This window comes from Terrapene carolina, unplaced genomic scaffold, assembly GCF_002925995.2.
Source record: "Terrapene carolina triunguis isolate 2854851 unplaced genomic scaffold, T_m_triunguis-2.0 Scaffold66, whole genome shotgun sequence".
Classification (NCBI taxonomy): Eukaryota; Metazoa; Chordata; order Testudines; family Emydidae; genus Terrapene; species Terrapene triunguis.
Genome location: NW_020664417.1, coordinates 8,634,164 through 8,650,549, shown reverse-complemented (window position 1 = coordinate 8,650,549; position 16,386 = coordinate 8,634,164). Strand labels below are relative to the sequence as shown.

Below are 16,386 nucleotides of genomic sequence, written 5' to 3'. Positions count from 1 at the left end.
AGCCCAGCATCCTGGGCATAATCTAAGTTCCACCCTGGGATACCGTGAAGGTTCCTTGGGGTGGGGATTCTAACACTAACTGGGGAACTATTAAAAAAATAAAACCTAAGAAAATATAAGTTTGGACATTTACAGGGAACGAGAAAGGATCAGCTCCGAACTGTAGGATTCTGACTCAGGCTATGCAGCAGTAGGAAGGAACTGGAGAGGCAGTTCGTCCTCCCCACCTCTTATACCATCGATGTGGAACTTGAGAGCAGGGGTGCAGGTGCAAACCCTCGGATACTGCTTGCAAAAATTCCCTCATCTTTGTTGTATCCATAGTGAAATACACAGAGACCAGCACTCAAGAGATGAAAGTTTACTTACCAGTCTACTTGAACTGTAGTTACTGTCTTTATAGAGACTCACTTACAGGACACTAATCTGTATTAATCTTTAAAGAGAATATCTCAGAAGGCTCTGACTAGTGGAGCTGTAAGTATGTTCCCTAATCAATCCAAATATTTGTTCAACGTTACAAAGAACCATGAGCACCAACTCTCGTTCTTCCATTCCATTTAATCAGAATTTAAAAACAGATTAAAAAGGGTACCAGAAGGTGGTTGACAATATCAGTCTATATATTTTACTTACAGAATCCAGATTAAGGAATTTACAAGTTACTGTTTTCCATTGAGTACTGCCTGTATACTGCAGATCACTTCTGGGAGATTCAGTAACAACAACTCTCAAAGAAGGAAAATTGTGTAGTATTTTAAATAAATATTGGAAGACTTTTCTTTAATTGGGCATCATACTAACAATCAAAATGATGTCTTGCAAAACGATCAGAAAGATTTTTCAGAAATGTTGCGACAACTGCTTTGGATCTGTTAGAATACACTTTAGGTATCGCAACATAACAGATTTGAATGCAAAGCTTAACCCTTTAGACAATCTTTTAGCAAAGATAGTCTCCCCCTGAATTTATTACCATAAGCAATAGGGCCGGCTCTAGGATTTTTGCCGCCCAAGGCAAAAACAATTTTGGCCGCCCCCCCCCTGTTTTTTAATTACCCCCACCCCCGGCCCCGCCCCAACTCCGCCCCTTCCCCAAATCCCCAGCCCTGCCTCCTCCCCCCAGGCTCTCAAGCCTGGGAGGGAGGGAGAGCAGCAGCGCGCGAAACAACTGTTTGAGAGCCTGGGAGGAAGGGGGAGATTCCGAGTGGCCGCGGCGCGGGCGCCGCTTCTTCCCCTCCCTCCCAGGCTCTCAAGTCTGGGAGGGAGGGGGAGCAGCGACGCGCGAGCAGCAGTGGAGGTGAGCCAGGGCGGCCGGGGCACATTTTTAGGGGCGGCATTCTGGTGCCGGCCATGCCGCCCCTAAAAATTTGCCGCCCCAAGCACCAGCTTGTTTTGCTGGTGCCTAGAGCCGGCCCTGATAAGCAATGTAGGAAATTTGCATATAAGTAACAGTCCTACATATGCTGCAGCTAAATGCAATTTTAACATCTTGCACTATGCAACATAGCCTCATCTGGTAATGTGCAGGATCTTAGAAAAATACTGTAAGATAGACATATTCATACAGAAGTCAGAAGCCACCAAGTTAGCAATTTGGAATGTACCTTACTTTTATGGAATACTATTTAGGGCACCTCAGCAATCACGACTGGCATCTTACAGACTCTTTTGGTTGATGTTATAACCATTAAATACCTCAAGGAGCAGCAACTACAACCAGGTAAATGGTAAAGATCCTTGATGCTGTAGAGCATGTGAAGGAATCTGTTTTGGTAGTGGTCTACACACAGAGAGAGACTTAAGTACTTTCAGTGGACCAGCTGGAAAGACATACAGAAATAGACTTCTTTTAGACAGAGCCCCAAATCAATCACACTGGTTTAAAAAGGGATTAAAATCATACAGAATTTAAACCTCTTTGTGTACCTGTTCAATTTCTTAGCTCCAGTATAGGACAGTTCCCTGGTCTCTCTTTCCCCCATATAAACTAGGGAATGAGAGAAGAACTCTTTCCAAATATTTCTGGGGAACTTCTACTGTTCTCAGTCGTGGGAGGGAAGTTACTTCATGTTGCATTTTCTCACAAGAGGAATGCCTGAAAAGGTATGGGAATGGCAAAGCAGCTTGCAATAGACTCAAATAGAACTAACACTGAATAATCTGTACATTTCCAGCTATCAGAAGACTATACAAACTCAGACACCCTGACTTTTAGTTCACATATGAAGTATCAAAGAAGGCATGGATGAGCCCCTTTCTGACCTTCCTTACTAATGGCTTATGTCTATTTTCAACTACCCAGGAAGGCACTCTGACAAAGGGAGGAGCTTATCCCAAAGCAGATAGTTTTACCTCACCAGCAGCACCCATAAATTTGCAACTTTATGGTGCAAAGCTGCTGCTGAGCACATCTTATGACACAGTTAAATTCATCATCTTTGTCTCCTTGTCAAAGAGTGTAGAAAGTGGCTCTCTTCATATCCTTGACCCCTCAGTGACTGCTGAGAATGCCATGGTGTTGCATGGGTATATAAATGCTCAAAATCCAGCTAAGGAGCCGGATACAATCTATCCACCAACTTGTATATAGGTGGCATAGATAACAAGGGTGGCATGGCACCTCTTAGAGCCGCTGTTTCAGGCTCTCTGCAGAACCACATGGGCATTGATTGTCACTGGTTTACATCCTGTTCAGGTTTTCCCTGCAACCATAAGGGCTAATAACAATTCTTTAAAAAAAATGGAAGTTGAGATCCTGAAACAAAATTTAGTAGGAAGAAGTGAATTCTGTGGCAGACTCTCAGAATATACATTATACACTTCCATTGTTTTGAACTGAATCTGAGAGAACACCAAGATTAGTGGTGCTGCTTCATCTTACACTCCTTATATGCCCGGATATCACAGACCCAAATCCTAGAGTAGTTTCTTTAATATTTGCATAAGTTTCAATGTTGATGTCATCAGTGCAGTCATTGGTGCCAATGAACTTGGCTGGATCTGGCCCAAAAAGAACGTTGACAGTAGAGGATGACAGTTCCATGCAAAATGCCTTCAGTAGACCGGTTCCTGGCAGAATTGAAGAGCAAAGGTTGAACAGATTTTGGTCTGTGAATATCCCTAAAAGAGACACTTAAGGTGGTTCCTTTGGCTCATATCAGACATTGTACCATCATAGGAAGCATGAACTGTATCACTTGAACCTCAAAACTCTTTGGTTGGTTCCAGCATCAAGAAAATCATGATGGGGCAGAATGGAGCCAAAGACTGAAACAGCACTTGTTGAAGTCACAAAACTAGTATGAAGCCTATCTAAATCCAACAATATATTATGAATGACAAAGAACAGTCATTGGGCCAGGGAAAGAGAGAACACCATTCTACAGCCTGCTGTCTAGGGCACTCACCTAGGATGTTCAAATGCCTGCTCCAATGACTAATTATTTATAAAGTGTAACAGCTTCAACAGAAGAGTTTGAGAGATGTCTGTCCCAGAATACCCCCTTGCCCAGCAGTTAGGGCACTCTCCTGTAATATGGAAGACCCAAATTCAAATCCCTTCTCCACATCAAGCAGACTGGGGGATTGAAGCTGTGTCATCCACATCCCAGGTAAGTGCTCTAGCCATTCAGCCACCCAAAAAACAAACAAAAACTTGTTTCAGGCCAAAGGAAATGTTTTGTTTAACCCAAAACAGATCTTTTCAATTCATCAAAAGTTGTCACAATATTTTCATTTGGTTTGACCTGAACCAAAGTTGGTTTTTCTTTTGTACTGCCAGTGAACTGAAATAAGAGTTATTAGCCCAGCTCAACACATCAATATCATGGTGACAGGCAGAGTAAGAATTTGAATGTAACAGAAAAGTTATCCAGGGATTCAATGTTCACTCCTGAAGCAGACGAAGGAAGCAGGATGGAGTCAGGGCCATGGCTGCTTATAGAACCTTGCACTAAGCATTTAGATCCATGAGGAAGCATGTACACAGCCCCAAGGGTTACAGCGTTGCAAATGATTCATTCTCCATGCGCACACATCTCAAAAAGGAAGATCCATGCTGACACTTCTGAAAGGTGAATTAAGAAGTAAAATTATGGGATAAATCCTGTACACTTCCATGTATAGGACGGTCCTGAAGTCAGCAGAACTGGTGGTGTTCCACCTCGGTGGGATAGGCATGTATCACCTGAATCATAAACTGTACTCCGTGAACTCTGACTCATACCGTAAAATACTTTTCAGGTTTTCTGCTGAAACCCTAAAATGCCTAACCAGATTCACCATATAATGAGCTTGCAACAGAGGGTTCCACAAGCTTTGTAGGTTTATAAAAAATATAATTCAGACTATATATAAAATATATAAAAGTATATAAACATAGTATACTCACTTCATTGTTTGCTATTTCACTTGGTGTCGGCCAATTTGTGATATCATTGAAGTCACTAGCCTGTAAAGTTACAAAATATATGTTTACCAGAACAGCATTTCAGAATGAGTGGATGAGGTCTGGCACACTTAACAGTGATGGTCAGAGATGGACTATGTTTCATAGCAGTAATCAGAATAAATCACTTCTCATTTGATATGTGAACTGTAACGGAAACCAGGTACACTATTACTTTAACCACCAACAAAAAACAGTATGCAATCCAGTCAGCTACTCAGAGTGGTTGCCTCCAATGCAAAGTTCTACACAACAGTAAATTAAGATTTAAAATAAAACGATGTTAAAAAGGGGATCCTAATGACAAACTTCTTTAGCTTGCTGTTACTGTAATTGTCAGCCTAACTCTTTGATGGACAGAGTTCTATTTAATGGATATGGCCATAAAAAGCACTCCCAGCAACTAATTAAAAACCCCATATGTTACAGTTACAATATGCTACTGGACAGGTGTATTTCATTTGGATAAAAATCTTTTAGATGAAAGCAACTAGACTGCTAATTGTAATATATGAACTCTTTTTCCCCTCTTTAAATCTCTGATAATCTCCCCTCTGCCCACAGTTCTCTTCACAGCTACGTTAACAGTCCTAAGAAAAAGTGTTAAACAAAGGTTACTCACCTCATAACTAGTTGTCTTTGAACTGTGTTGCATATGTCCACTTCACTGTAGGTGTAATACACCCATGCTGCAACTGTAGGGCTGCAATGCATGCTCCCTGGTTTCCCTCATGTTCTGAACAGAGAGTATGAAGGATAGAGCCTTCCTAACAGAAGGTTAGATGAGGACTCCAACGCACTGGGGAAGGAGGGTGGATCTTGGAATGGACATATGCAACACATCTCAAAAAAGCAACAGCTACAAAAAGATGAGTAACCATTTTGTCTTTTGAATGATTGTATAAGTCCATTCCACCGCAGATGCCCCCAAGCGATTTTCACTGGAGGTGGGGCTAGGAGTCTCATTTGAAGACAGAATATAGGACTGTTTTTCCCACATTCTCATCTTCCCTCGATGGCACAGTAATAACACAATCTAGCAAATATGTTAACAGAGGACCACATTGCTGCTGTACAAATGTTGATGATGGGGGCGTTTCCCACAAACATAGTAGAGGAAAAATGCAACCTACATGCAGTGTGCTGACTTTTCAGGAGGTGTTCTACCTTTAGCAGAATAGCACATAGCAATGCAGCTGGTAATCCATCTCAAGAGCCATTGTGTCGTAACAGGATGACCTTTTAACTGTTCTACAGAGGATCCAAAGAGCTGGGAAGAAACCAAAGGGCTTTGTTCTACCCAGACAAAAGGGTAGGGCTTGGCACACACCTGAAGTGTGCAGCTTTTAGTTTTGTGAGCATGTGGATTCAGAAAAAGGACCGGTAAGTGTATTGACTAATGAAGTGGAAATCAGATACTACTTTGGAAAGAAACTTCGGGTTTCACAGATTCCAAGGCCAGCATGTTGATAAATGCAAAGTAATGCACTTTGGAAAACATAATCCCAACTCTACATATAAAATGATAGGGTCTAAATTACCTGTTACCACTCAAGAAAGATCTTGGAGTCATTGTGGATAGTTCTTTGAAAACATCCACTCAATATGCAGCAGTCAAAAAAGCTAACAGAATGTTGGGCATCCTTAAGAAAGGGATAGATAAGAAGACAGAAAATATATTGCCTCTATATAAATCCATGGTATACCCACATCTTGAGTATTGCATGCAGATGTGGTCGCCCCATCCCAAAGAAGATATATTGGAACTCGAAAAGGTTCAGAAAAGGGCAACAAAAATTATTAGGGGTATGGAACGGCTTTCATATGTGGAGAGATTAATAAAACTGGGACTTAGCTTGGAAAAGAGACAACTAAGGAGCGATATGATAGAGATCTATAAAATCATGACTGGTGTAGAGAAAATAAATAAGGACTTGCTATTTACTACTTCTTCTAACAGAAGAACTTGGGGTCACCAAATGAAATTAATAGGCAGCAGGTTTAAAACAAACAAAAGAAAGTATTTTTTCACACAACGCACAGTCAACTTGTGGAACTCTTTGCCAGAGGATGTTGTGAAGGCCAAGACTATAACGGGGTTCAAAAAAGAACTAGATAAATTCATGGAGGATACGTCCATCAATGGCTATTAGCCAGGATGGGCAGGGATGGTGTCCCTAGCTTCTGTTTGCCAGAAGCTGGGAATGAGCGACAGGGAATGGATCACTTGATGATTACCTGTTCTGTTCATTCCCTTCAGGACCCCTGGCATTGGCCACAGTTGGAAGACCGGATACTGGGCTAGATGGACCTTTGGTCTGACCCAGTATGGCCGTTCTTATGCTCTTAGAAGAGAATCTTGTGATCATCTAGTCTGACTTCCTGTATAACACAGGCCAAACCCTATACTGCACCTTGTCCCTGTAGACTATATTCATGAAGAATCTGTTACCAGGGCATGTAGCTCCCCCACTCTCCGCAAAAAGGCCATCTTCACCAAGAGGTGTAACATTGAGCAAGAGGCTAAGGGCTTGAATGGAGGATCTGTAAGACCTGACAGAACTAGATTCATATCCGAAGGTGAATCTGAATCCTGAATAGGTGGAAAACAGTTTATCTAGTCCATTTAGGAACATGGTTGTCCTAAGATTAGCGAAAACAGTCCTTTCAGCAATACAGGTGAAATGCTGAATTTGCAATCAAATGCACCTTAATAGCACTGAATGTTATACCTGATTCTTTAAGATGTAAAAGACAGTCCAAAATCTTTTGAATTGTAGATTGTGTAGGAGACATTATGGCTAGCTGCTCAGGTAGAGAAGCGCTTCCATTTACAAAGGTAAGGAGCTTTCATGGATGGCTTTCTGCTGCTGAGCAGGATATTCTGGACTGTCACTGAACAGTGCGGTTTCTCTGGTTTTAAGCACCAAGGAACCAAGATGAGAGGTTCACCACATGCAGATTCAGGTGCAACATGTGCACGTAATGCTGGGAAATCAAGTCTTTGCCTAGTGGCGGAAGTAAGAGTTCTCTGATGGACAATCTGTGCAGATCCGAGTACTAGATTTGCCTCAGCCAGGCTGGAGTGTGAAGATCATTCTGCCTCGTTCTTGCTTTAGTTTCACTATGTGTTTGGAATGAGGGGTGCTGGGGTGGTATGCACACAGGTTTTTGTCCCATGAAAGCATCTGAAATGGACTGTGGCCAGCTCAGGAACAGAACTGAGGACATTTCCTGTTCTGCTCAGTTGCGAACAAATTCATCATAGGAATCCCCACACACACTCAAATCACTGACCTTAGAACTGTCGTGTTGAGAGCTCATTCATGATCTAGGCTGAACAGTCTGCTCAGGCGGTCTGCCAGGTAATTCTGAACTCCCAGCAGGTATGATGCATTGAGAGTTAAGGAGTTCCTGATACACCATGAGTGTCTCCTAATACAGCTTGTTTGAGCTGAAGGTTTAGAATGGGTCTGAGATCCCCTTTGGCTTTAGGAAATAATCATAGTAACCCCCCCGCCTCCATGTTGAGGAGGCACCTCTTCTTTAGCTCCTGAACACAAGAGTCTCCCCTTCTTGCCTTAGCATGGACTTGAGAGAGGAGTCCCTGAAAAGGGACTGGGAGGTGGGAGGAGGATATAAAGAAACTACTGGGTATATCCTGAATCCACCATGTTTAGCACCCATTTCTCTGTGGTGATAGTCTGCCACACACTTAGGAAACTGGATAACCTGTTCCCACAGGCAGAGAAAGGGCTAGTAAGATCTGCACTGATAGGTATGCTGTCCTCAATGGAGGAGTCAAACAGGATGCTTTGAGGCCTTTGGCTGCCTTGACGAAGTGACCAAGGCAGATAGCGGAAGCCTCATTCTTTGCAGCCTGTGTTTGTGCCTGGTTTAGTCAAACTGCCTGGAGAGGTAGAACAGTTGCCTCAGCTGAAACGGAGGATAATATTTTGTCCTCCTGGGAGCAAAAGGAAAAGTCTTTAATTGTCTGCTGTATTTCTCAAGGAATCCGTGACGACGACAGCTATGAGAAATGGTGCATCGTTATTGCCATCACCAGGATCCTTGAAGCTGGGACAGCAGTGTCCAAGGAAGCCTGCAGAGCTGACATATGGACCAGATGACTTCTCACCAAGAGGGACTGCAACTCATCCCTAGAGTCCTTAGGTAACTTGTTTAGGAATTTAGACATTGGTCCAAGAGAGCGAGGTCGTTGAGAATAGGACTACTCAAATGGGGAGGGGCAATGCGAAACTATAACCCCACCACTGAATACACCTCTCTCCTAAAAAGGTCTAGCTTTTTTGCATCCTTTTCCTTTTGGGTAGCCTTAGCTCAACCTTTGCAGTACCATTCATTCGCTCCAGCTACCACCGGTGAGCCCCGTGTAGGGTGCAAAATAGAACTGGTCAAACCCATGAGACAGTATCTGGTATTTATTCTCTGTATTTTGCCACAGATGAAAGGATTTGTGAGTGACTTAGTAGGCTGCATTATCCCCTCATTTTTAGGAAGGGCTACCTTCACTGCCATAGCTGGGTGTAATATATCTATAAATTTAGGAGAATTTTCCTCCACCAGTTCTATTTGAACACCAAGAGCTATAGCCGTCCTTTTCAGTTCTTGGTAAACTCTGAAGTCATCGGTAGCAGAGAAGAAGCTTCTGGTACCAGAGCCTCATTAGATCCCTCTTGAGGCAAGTCCTGCACAGCCAAATTAGAAGGTAAATCCAAGGGAGGGTGAGGAATTGCCCGTAGTATAGTGTCTGTAGGCTATTCTGTATCAGCAATCGCTGGTCTATTGATACTGGGCAGGGAAGCCTCTCCTTTCTCAGAGACCGGCTTCTGTGAGGAAGTGGGGATGACAATCTTGATGCCAGAGAAAGGCCAATGAGGAGACAGATATGGCATGAGAGTCCAATTGCGTCAAGACCAGGCCACCCAATCCTTCAATCTGCTCTTGCTGAGTGTCTTCTATGAGAGTAGGAATGAGTTCTGGAGGATGAATTGGACTGTCTGTAATGGGAGGCATAGGAACCCATTCTGGATTCCAATGAGAAGTAGGAATACTTTGAAGGTCAGATTGGTGCAATTCTGGAAAGAGACAAGTGACCAGGCCTAAGATCTATGGTGAGAATGCAGTACTGCAGCAGCAGCAGAGGCTTCCTGGCTTTCAGAACTGAGCACAGAGGTGGAGCAGGTACCGTAGGCCTAGATGTCATCACAGAAGAAGCTAAGGAAGATAGTACTGGTCCTCAGAGAAAGGGTGCCATAACAGACACCAATGCTGGTAAAAGTCTGCGCTGCATGCAATAGTACCAGTAAATGGCCTTCATCATGAATAAGTGGTGATACAAACACAGAGGCACAACAGGTCCTTTGTAACTATGTAGCTTCAGTTTTGTTGACATTAAGATAGACAGTTGATCCACAGTAAGCAGAAGTGCCAGATCCATTGTAGTCACCAATAAAGAAGCCTGCCTTAATGGCCCCCGTATGGGTACGTGAGTCAACAGCTCAGTCCTATGACAGTCACTGTGAGACAGTACCAGGGACCTGCGAGACAAAATAGGTAACCTTTGGTACCGGAGTGGCTTACTTTAATATGGAGATATACCTATCTCATAGAACTGGAAGGGACCTTGAAAGGTCATCGAGTCCAGTCCCCTGCCTTCACAGCAGGACCAAGAACTGTCCCTGACAGATTTTTGCCCCAGATCCTTAAATGGCCCCCTCGAGGATTGAACTCACAACCCTGGGTTTAGCAGGCCAATGCTCAAACCACTGAGCTTCTGCTATAGAGGAGTCCTGCACCAAGGACTTTGAAGAAGTCAGATAACAAGAATGCTCCAAGTACGTAGGCTTGCTGGAGGATGACTCTGGTGAAGGAGATCTCCTTTGGTCAATGTCAATTAGCAAGGTTGGAGGAGCACTTGTGAAGGAACGGTCGATTCGCTCCCCTGCACCAAATGAGCCGTGTGAAGAATGGCCGCCGTGAAAATATATCTAAGGCACTTCCTTGTTCTTGATTTGTAGCTGCAGCAGATCAGACACCTGTCTCTAATGTGGAACAGTGAGAGTGGGGGTTACTAATGAGCCATTGGCTTTTGACACTGGGAGCAAGGCATAAAGCCAGGGGCCTTGGCATAGCCTCCCCCAGTACCAACCAAAGCTTGGAGAAGCCTACTGACCTAGAGCAAATAAATTAAAATAAAGACACAAATGTCCAAATGGACAAAAAAAATGAGTACTACTAATTAAGAATTATAACTATATACAATCTTTGTGTGTTCATAGAGGAATGAGGGACTGTTCCAAAGCACAGTAATATGCTCCAGCCACCAGACAGTTAAAAGGAACTGAAGGAAGGGAGGGGCATGAGAGAAACCAGGGTGCATGCGTGGCCATCCCTTCATGTACTGCTAGGGAAAACACTCTGCACAGTTGCATGAGCCATGCAACATCTACAATGGACACATGCAATCATTCAAAGAAGAACTCATAAAATTTAAGAATCTTAGGCTTTCAATTAAAAAAAGCATTTGATGCTAAAACAGCCCTAACAAAAGGCTTTTTTGAAAAACAAGAAATGTTTAGAATGTTGACAAATTTTCACTGGAAGCAATCTGTTATTGCTCCTAAGGTCAACATCACCAGACATTATTTTGAAGCTTCAGAATCATCTAATTATAAAAATGAAATACAATTGACCCTAAATAAAATTCAAAGACATTTTTAGTCAAAAATATTTTAAAACCATTGGAAATTTGTCTCCAACATTAGATTACATACATAACTGCTGCCTCATGTTTAAAAGTTCAAATTACTTTGTACACTTGGAGTCAGATAAGCCATCTACTCTTAGAAATCAGACATCAGAAATCTGAAACGTTATATACACAATGTAATATACAAATTCATTTTATTCTTACTATAAAATTGGAAAACAACACAAGAAACCTAAGACAACACTAATCATCAGGCTCCAAAGATTACTCCTGAGGGAATTCCATGCCAAAAATCTTAAAAATTCTGCCCCCCTAAAATAAAAATTCTGCATACAATATTTTAAAATTCTTCAAGTTTTATTTGTCAATAAATAAATGTAGAGGCTCCAGCGTGGCAGTGGGGAGTGAAGGCCACTGGTTGCATGGAGGTGGAAGATCACCCTAAAGCACCACCTCTTCCCTGAGACAGGGACTTGGCGGTGAGGCTGCACCCAACCCTGACACAGGGCAAGAGCCAACCCTGCTTCTCTGCACCAGGCACACAAGTGTGGGCAAATGGATTCTGCTGGGCCGAGCCTAAGTGTGGAGGGGCTTAGTGTGGGGGGATCCAGGCATAGAGTAAGAGGGTTCTGTGTGGGGCAATCTGGGTGCAGGCATCTCAGTGGGGGATGTGGATGCACAGATGCTTGCTGGGGGGTTTCAGGGGCAATGGGACGCTGCAGTGGGGTCCAGGTGAAGGTGGCTGGAGCTCAGCGGAGGGGATTGGGGGGGGGATCTGGGGCTCAGCAGGAGGGTCTGGATGTGGGGGACTTAGTGGAGAGGTCCAGGTGCTGGGAGAGTGGGGGTCTAGGTGCAAGGGGCTCAGAGTGGGGGTTCAAAGGGCCTGCTTAACAGGGAGCCCCAGCTGCAACTGCTGTTGAGGGGATGCTACATGCCAGTCTCCCGCTCCCCCCTCCTGATTTCCATATCCCCTCCTCATCTCTCCCAATTGTCCCCTGCCACATCCCTCTCTCTTCACTCCCTCATCCCACCTCTTCCCTTCTCCACTGCCTCTCCCCCCCTTGCCCTGCCACACCGTGGGGACTCACTGTTGTACACACAGAAAGAGAGCACAACTGACACTAGGACCCAGGAAGCGGCATCCTGCTGCAGAGTGGAGCAGCACACCCTCCTACAGCAGGGCAGCTCTGCACGTGCAGAAATTGGGAAGGCAATAGCAAGTGATACCATGTGCCCCTCCACGCCTTGCCTCTGTTTTGGGGAGGCATTGCCCACCCCCAACTACGTTCATGGGTGTCCCCAGCCTCCCCTCCCTGCCCCTGCACTGCTTCCCTTTGCTTTCCACCCATGCACTGGTGCACAAAATTCCCCCAGGAGTAAAAAAGATCACCACAGACCAGTCTAGCTTTGCTTTTGTTGTTACCACCTCATCAGAATCTTGTGTGTTCATGAGTACTACTGTTTCTGCATACTATCCTCTATATTTGTTAACCAGATAATCCTACTATACCCTTTACAAAAATCTTTCTTTGCTGTTTCCGATGCTACAGCCTTCAGCTCTTTCTAAATTTTTGATCATGTCCCCTTTTTTGAAACCCCCCCCCCAACTATCACCTGAATTAACCCATCAGCCAGGGAGATCATAACACATCTTTAGGGTGCAACCTTAAACATTTCCCAGCAGACTAAAATTTACTTGAACAATACCAGCTACTTATACAGATAAAATATTTAGGAAAAAATATTTCTCTAGTGACAATTTACATTTCTTATCATATCAACAGTGCAGTTAAAATGGTAGTTCAAATCAATAGATTGTATTATATGGTCTCAATCTAATCAGACCTGATATTCACAGGTTAAACTGCTTTTCCGGCAAATACAAACCTTGCTGGGTTTCCTGGTCTTCGGTTTCCCTGCTTTTATAACTTTAGTAGAATTTGGCCGTTCTAAATGGAAGAAGGAAAAACATTTCCAGGTAAGAAATTACATTTTGATTATGCTTTTATATTAGAAAAACCAAGTGTGGAAGAGTATATTCAAAAATTTTGCTCCCTAATCCTTAATACAATGCTAAAGCTCTTTTCTGTGGCCCAATACAGCCAAGCAGGTAAGTAGTTCTACTCTAGCTAGTGTATTTTTAAATAATTGAGACTATTCATGTGCTTAAAAAGTTAAGCACATGTTTAAGTGCTGTGCTAGACTGGGAGCTATATAATTTATTTTCATAAATATTTACAGGTTTCTACAGATTTGAGGGATTTCAATATTAGGTAAATTATACTATGAAAATAAAATCTTTGACAATTGTCTGCATCATAAAATATTGGGATCTTAGGCCCAGATTTTTAAAGCTATTTAGGCATTGCAGCACTCAGCATTGCAAAGCCTAATTGATTTATGAGCCTAAATCTCATTTTCAAAAGGGATTTCGGAGTCTATGGGATTTCCCCCTTCTGAAAAAAAATGAGACTTAGGCTCTTACATCACTTAAGTGCTACCTTTAAAAGTCTGGACCTAAATCTAAAAAAGGCTGATTAAAAAATGAGCAAAATCTGCAAAACAACATATCTTATCAAAAGCTATAATATTTTAAAGATCGAATTCTTTCATACCTACAATTGTGTAAATGCACATGATAAAGAACTTATTACAAATTCATAAATCCCTAGTAATCTTTTTTGCCCCAATAACTCATATGCTAGTTTTACCAGAGAACATTGCCTGGAATATAGAAAACAAGAAAAAAAAAAAAAAAAGATACACACACAAACTGCATATTAAACAGAAGTTTGCCCATTTACACAGAAATACCTATTTCAAGCATTGATGACTGCAAAAAACATTCTGTCCAGAAAACAACTGTTGCTCATAACCAAGCCACAATCAGTCAGCAAAGTAAATAAAAAAAGCTGAGAAAAGCAAGAGTGAAACCCATTCAACAATGCTACTTTATATCCAGGCTTGGAAGGATTAGATTTTTTGTCAGCAAATGTCGATTTCTCCATACACACATAAATGTGTCAAATTTCAGATAGGAAGAGAAAGAAAAATGCTGCTTGAGATCTTATTAGTTTGATTTAAGGCTGTTTACTTTGACCAGATAATTGTCAACAGCATATGTCAAATATACAATCGCCTGCATAACACGAGTCATAAAGTTTCATTCAGTAATGCCTGTAATGAAGGCAATTATTTCCCTTACTATCCAGGAGAACATCACGAGGTCCAATAATGTGTGGCTGACCCACTCTGGGTATGTCTACACTATGAAATAGGTCGATTTTATAAAAGTCCATTTTTAGAAATCGATTTTATACAGATGATTGTGTATGTCCACACTAAGCGCATTAAGTCGGAATGCATCCTCACTACCGTGGCTAGCATCGACTTTCGGAGCAGTGCACTGTGGTAGCTATCCCTGCAGTCTCTGCCGCCTATTGGAATTCTGGGTTCAGCTCCCAATGCCTGATAGGGCAACAAAAAAAAAAAAAAAAAAAAAGATAACGGACCAGGTAGCCTGGGTGTGGTGGGGGAGGAGGGAAGGACAAGGCCACATTGCTTATTGTAGCCACACTAAAAATCAAACTGTTTGAATGACAGCCTTCTGTTGCTTGGGCCATCCTCTGGAGTGGAGTGGCTGGGTGCCCGGAGCCTCCCGCCCCCCATGTTGTTGGGCGTCTAGGTGAGGAGGCTATGGAACGTGGGGAGGAGGGTAGGCAGTTATACAGTGGATGCAGCGGGGGTCTGTGCTCTTGCTGGCTTTCCTGCAACTCCAACAGATGCTTCATCATGTCCATTTGCTCCCCCATTAGCCTCAGCATCGCGTCCTGCCTCCGCTCTTCGCGCTCACTTAATTCTTTCCTGGCCTCTGCCACTGAATGCCTCCATGCATTAAGCTGTGCCCTATCAGTGCAGGAGGACTGCATGAGCTCAGAAAACATGCCCTTGCGAGTGCATTTTTTTCGCCTTCTAATCTGCGATAACCTCAGGGATGGAGATGATAGGGGGAGCGTAGAAACATTCTACGCTCTGTGATTCTGGGGGTGACTGCATGGTCACCTGTGCTGCTGAGTTCGCCACGCTGACCAAACAGGAAATGAAATTCAAAAGTTCCCGGGGCTTTTCCTGTGTACCTGGCTAGTGCATCAGAGTTCAAAGTGCTGTCCAGAGCGGTCACAATGGAGCACTCTGGGATAGCTCCCAGAGGCCAATACTATCGATTTGCGTCCGCACTACCCCAAATTTGACCCAGCAAAGTTGATTTTAGCGCTACTCCCCACACCGGGGAGGAGTACACAAGTCGATTTTAAGAGCCCTTTAGGTCGACAGAATGGGGTTTGGTTGTGTGGACACAATTTTTAAATCGACCTAACGCGGCTAAATTTGACCTAACCCCGTAGTGTAGACCACACCTAAGACCAGCTTTCTATTTAAAGCTTGACTCTAAGGGTATGTCTACACTGCAGTTAGACACCCATGGCTGACTCATACCAGCTGACTCAGACTCAGGCTGTGGGGCTGTTTCATTGCAATGTAGACTTCCAGGCTCAGGCTGTAACCTGGGCTGTAACAAAGTGGGAGAGTCCCAGAGCTCAGGCTGCAGAAGTCTGCACTACAGTGAAACAGTACTGCAGCACTAGCCAGCTGGCATGGGCCAGCCATGGATTTTCAATTGCATTGTAGATATACTTTAAGTGCTCTAAGATCTGCAGCCTTACTCAGATTGCCTTGAAATTTGGTGTGCTTCTTGGAGGTTAGTGACTCCAAATTTGGGGTAATTTGACAAAGTGGTTCCTAAACAGCCCCCAAACAGCTTTTTAAAAAAGATTAGCTAATACACTCTACCAATGTTTTTTGCCCAGACCTGGGGATCGAACTAGGGCTCTGATCCTGGCCCAGGAATCTCAGGTGCTCAAGAGTTACCCCCACCTAGAGGTTGGCACCCACTGGCCCTTTGGGAGGGCACATTTCACAACAGTGTTCACCAAAGAGTTTAGCTCTCATGCCTAATGCTCATGAGTTAACAGTTTACACAAAGCATGTTCAGAGAAAGGAGCCAGGAGTGTCTGTATCACATCAACCGGATAGCTCAAGGAGTTGAAAAATAGCCTGACCAATCCAGCTAGTGTCAGTTTGAATCCCACCTAGAACAGAAATCTAGAAAAGGTCTGTAACCACACTGCTAAAACCCATCTGTCAG

General features: G+C 43.4%; 1 protein-coding gene across 1 annotated transcript in view; it reads right to left on the bottom strand.

The window, feature by feature from the left end:
• The window catches only part of LARP1B (La ribonucleoprotein domain family member 1B), a 105,802-nt gene that overhangs the window by 62,681 nt on the left and 26,735 nt on the right, over nucleotides 1-16,386 (bottom strand). Inside the window, exons 2-3 of the mRNA XM_024211421.2 lie at nucleotides 13,071-13,132; nucleotides 4,394-4,453 (exon numbers count right to left, since the gene is read on the bottom strand). Of these exons, the coding sequence (XP_024067189.1) occupies nucleotides 4,394-4,453; nucleotides 13,071-13,132 (122 nt within the window). The remainder of the gene's footprint in view (nucleotides 1-4,393; nucleotides 4,454-13,070; nucleotides 13,133-16,386) is intronic.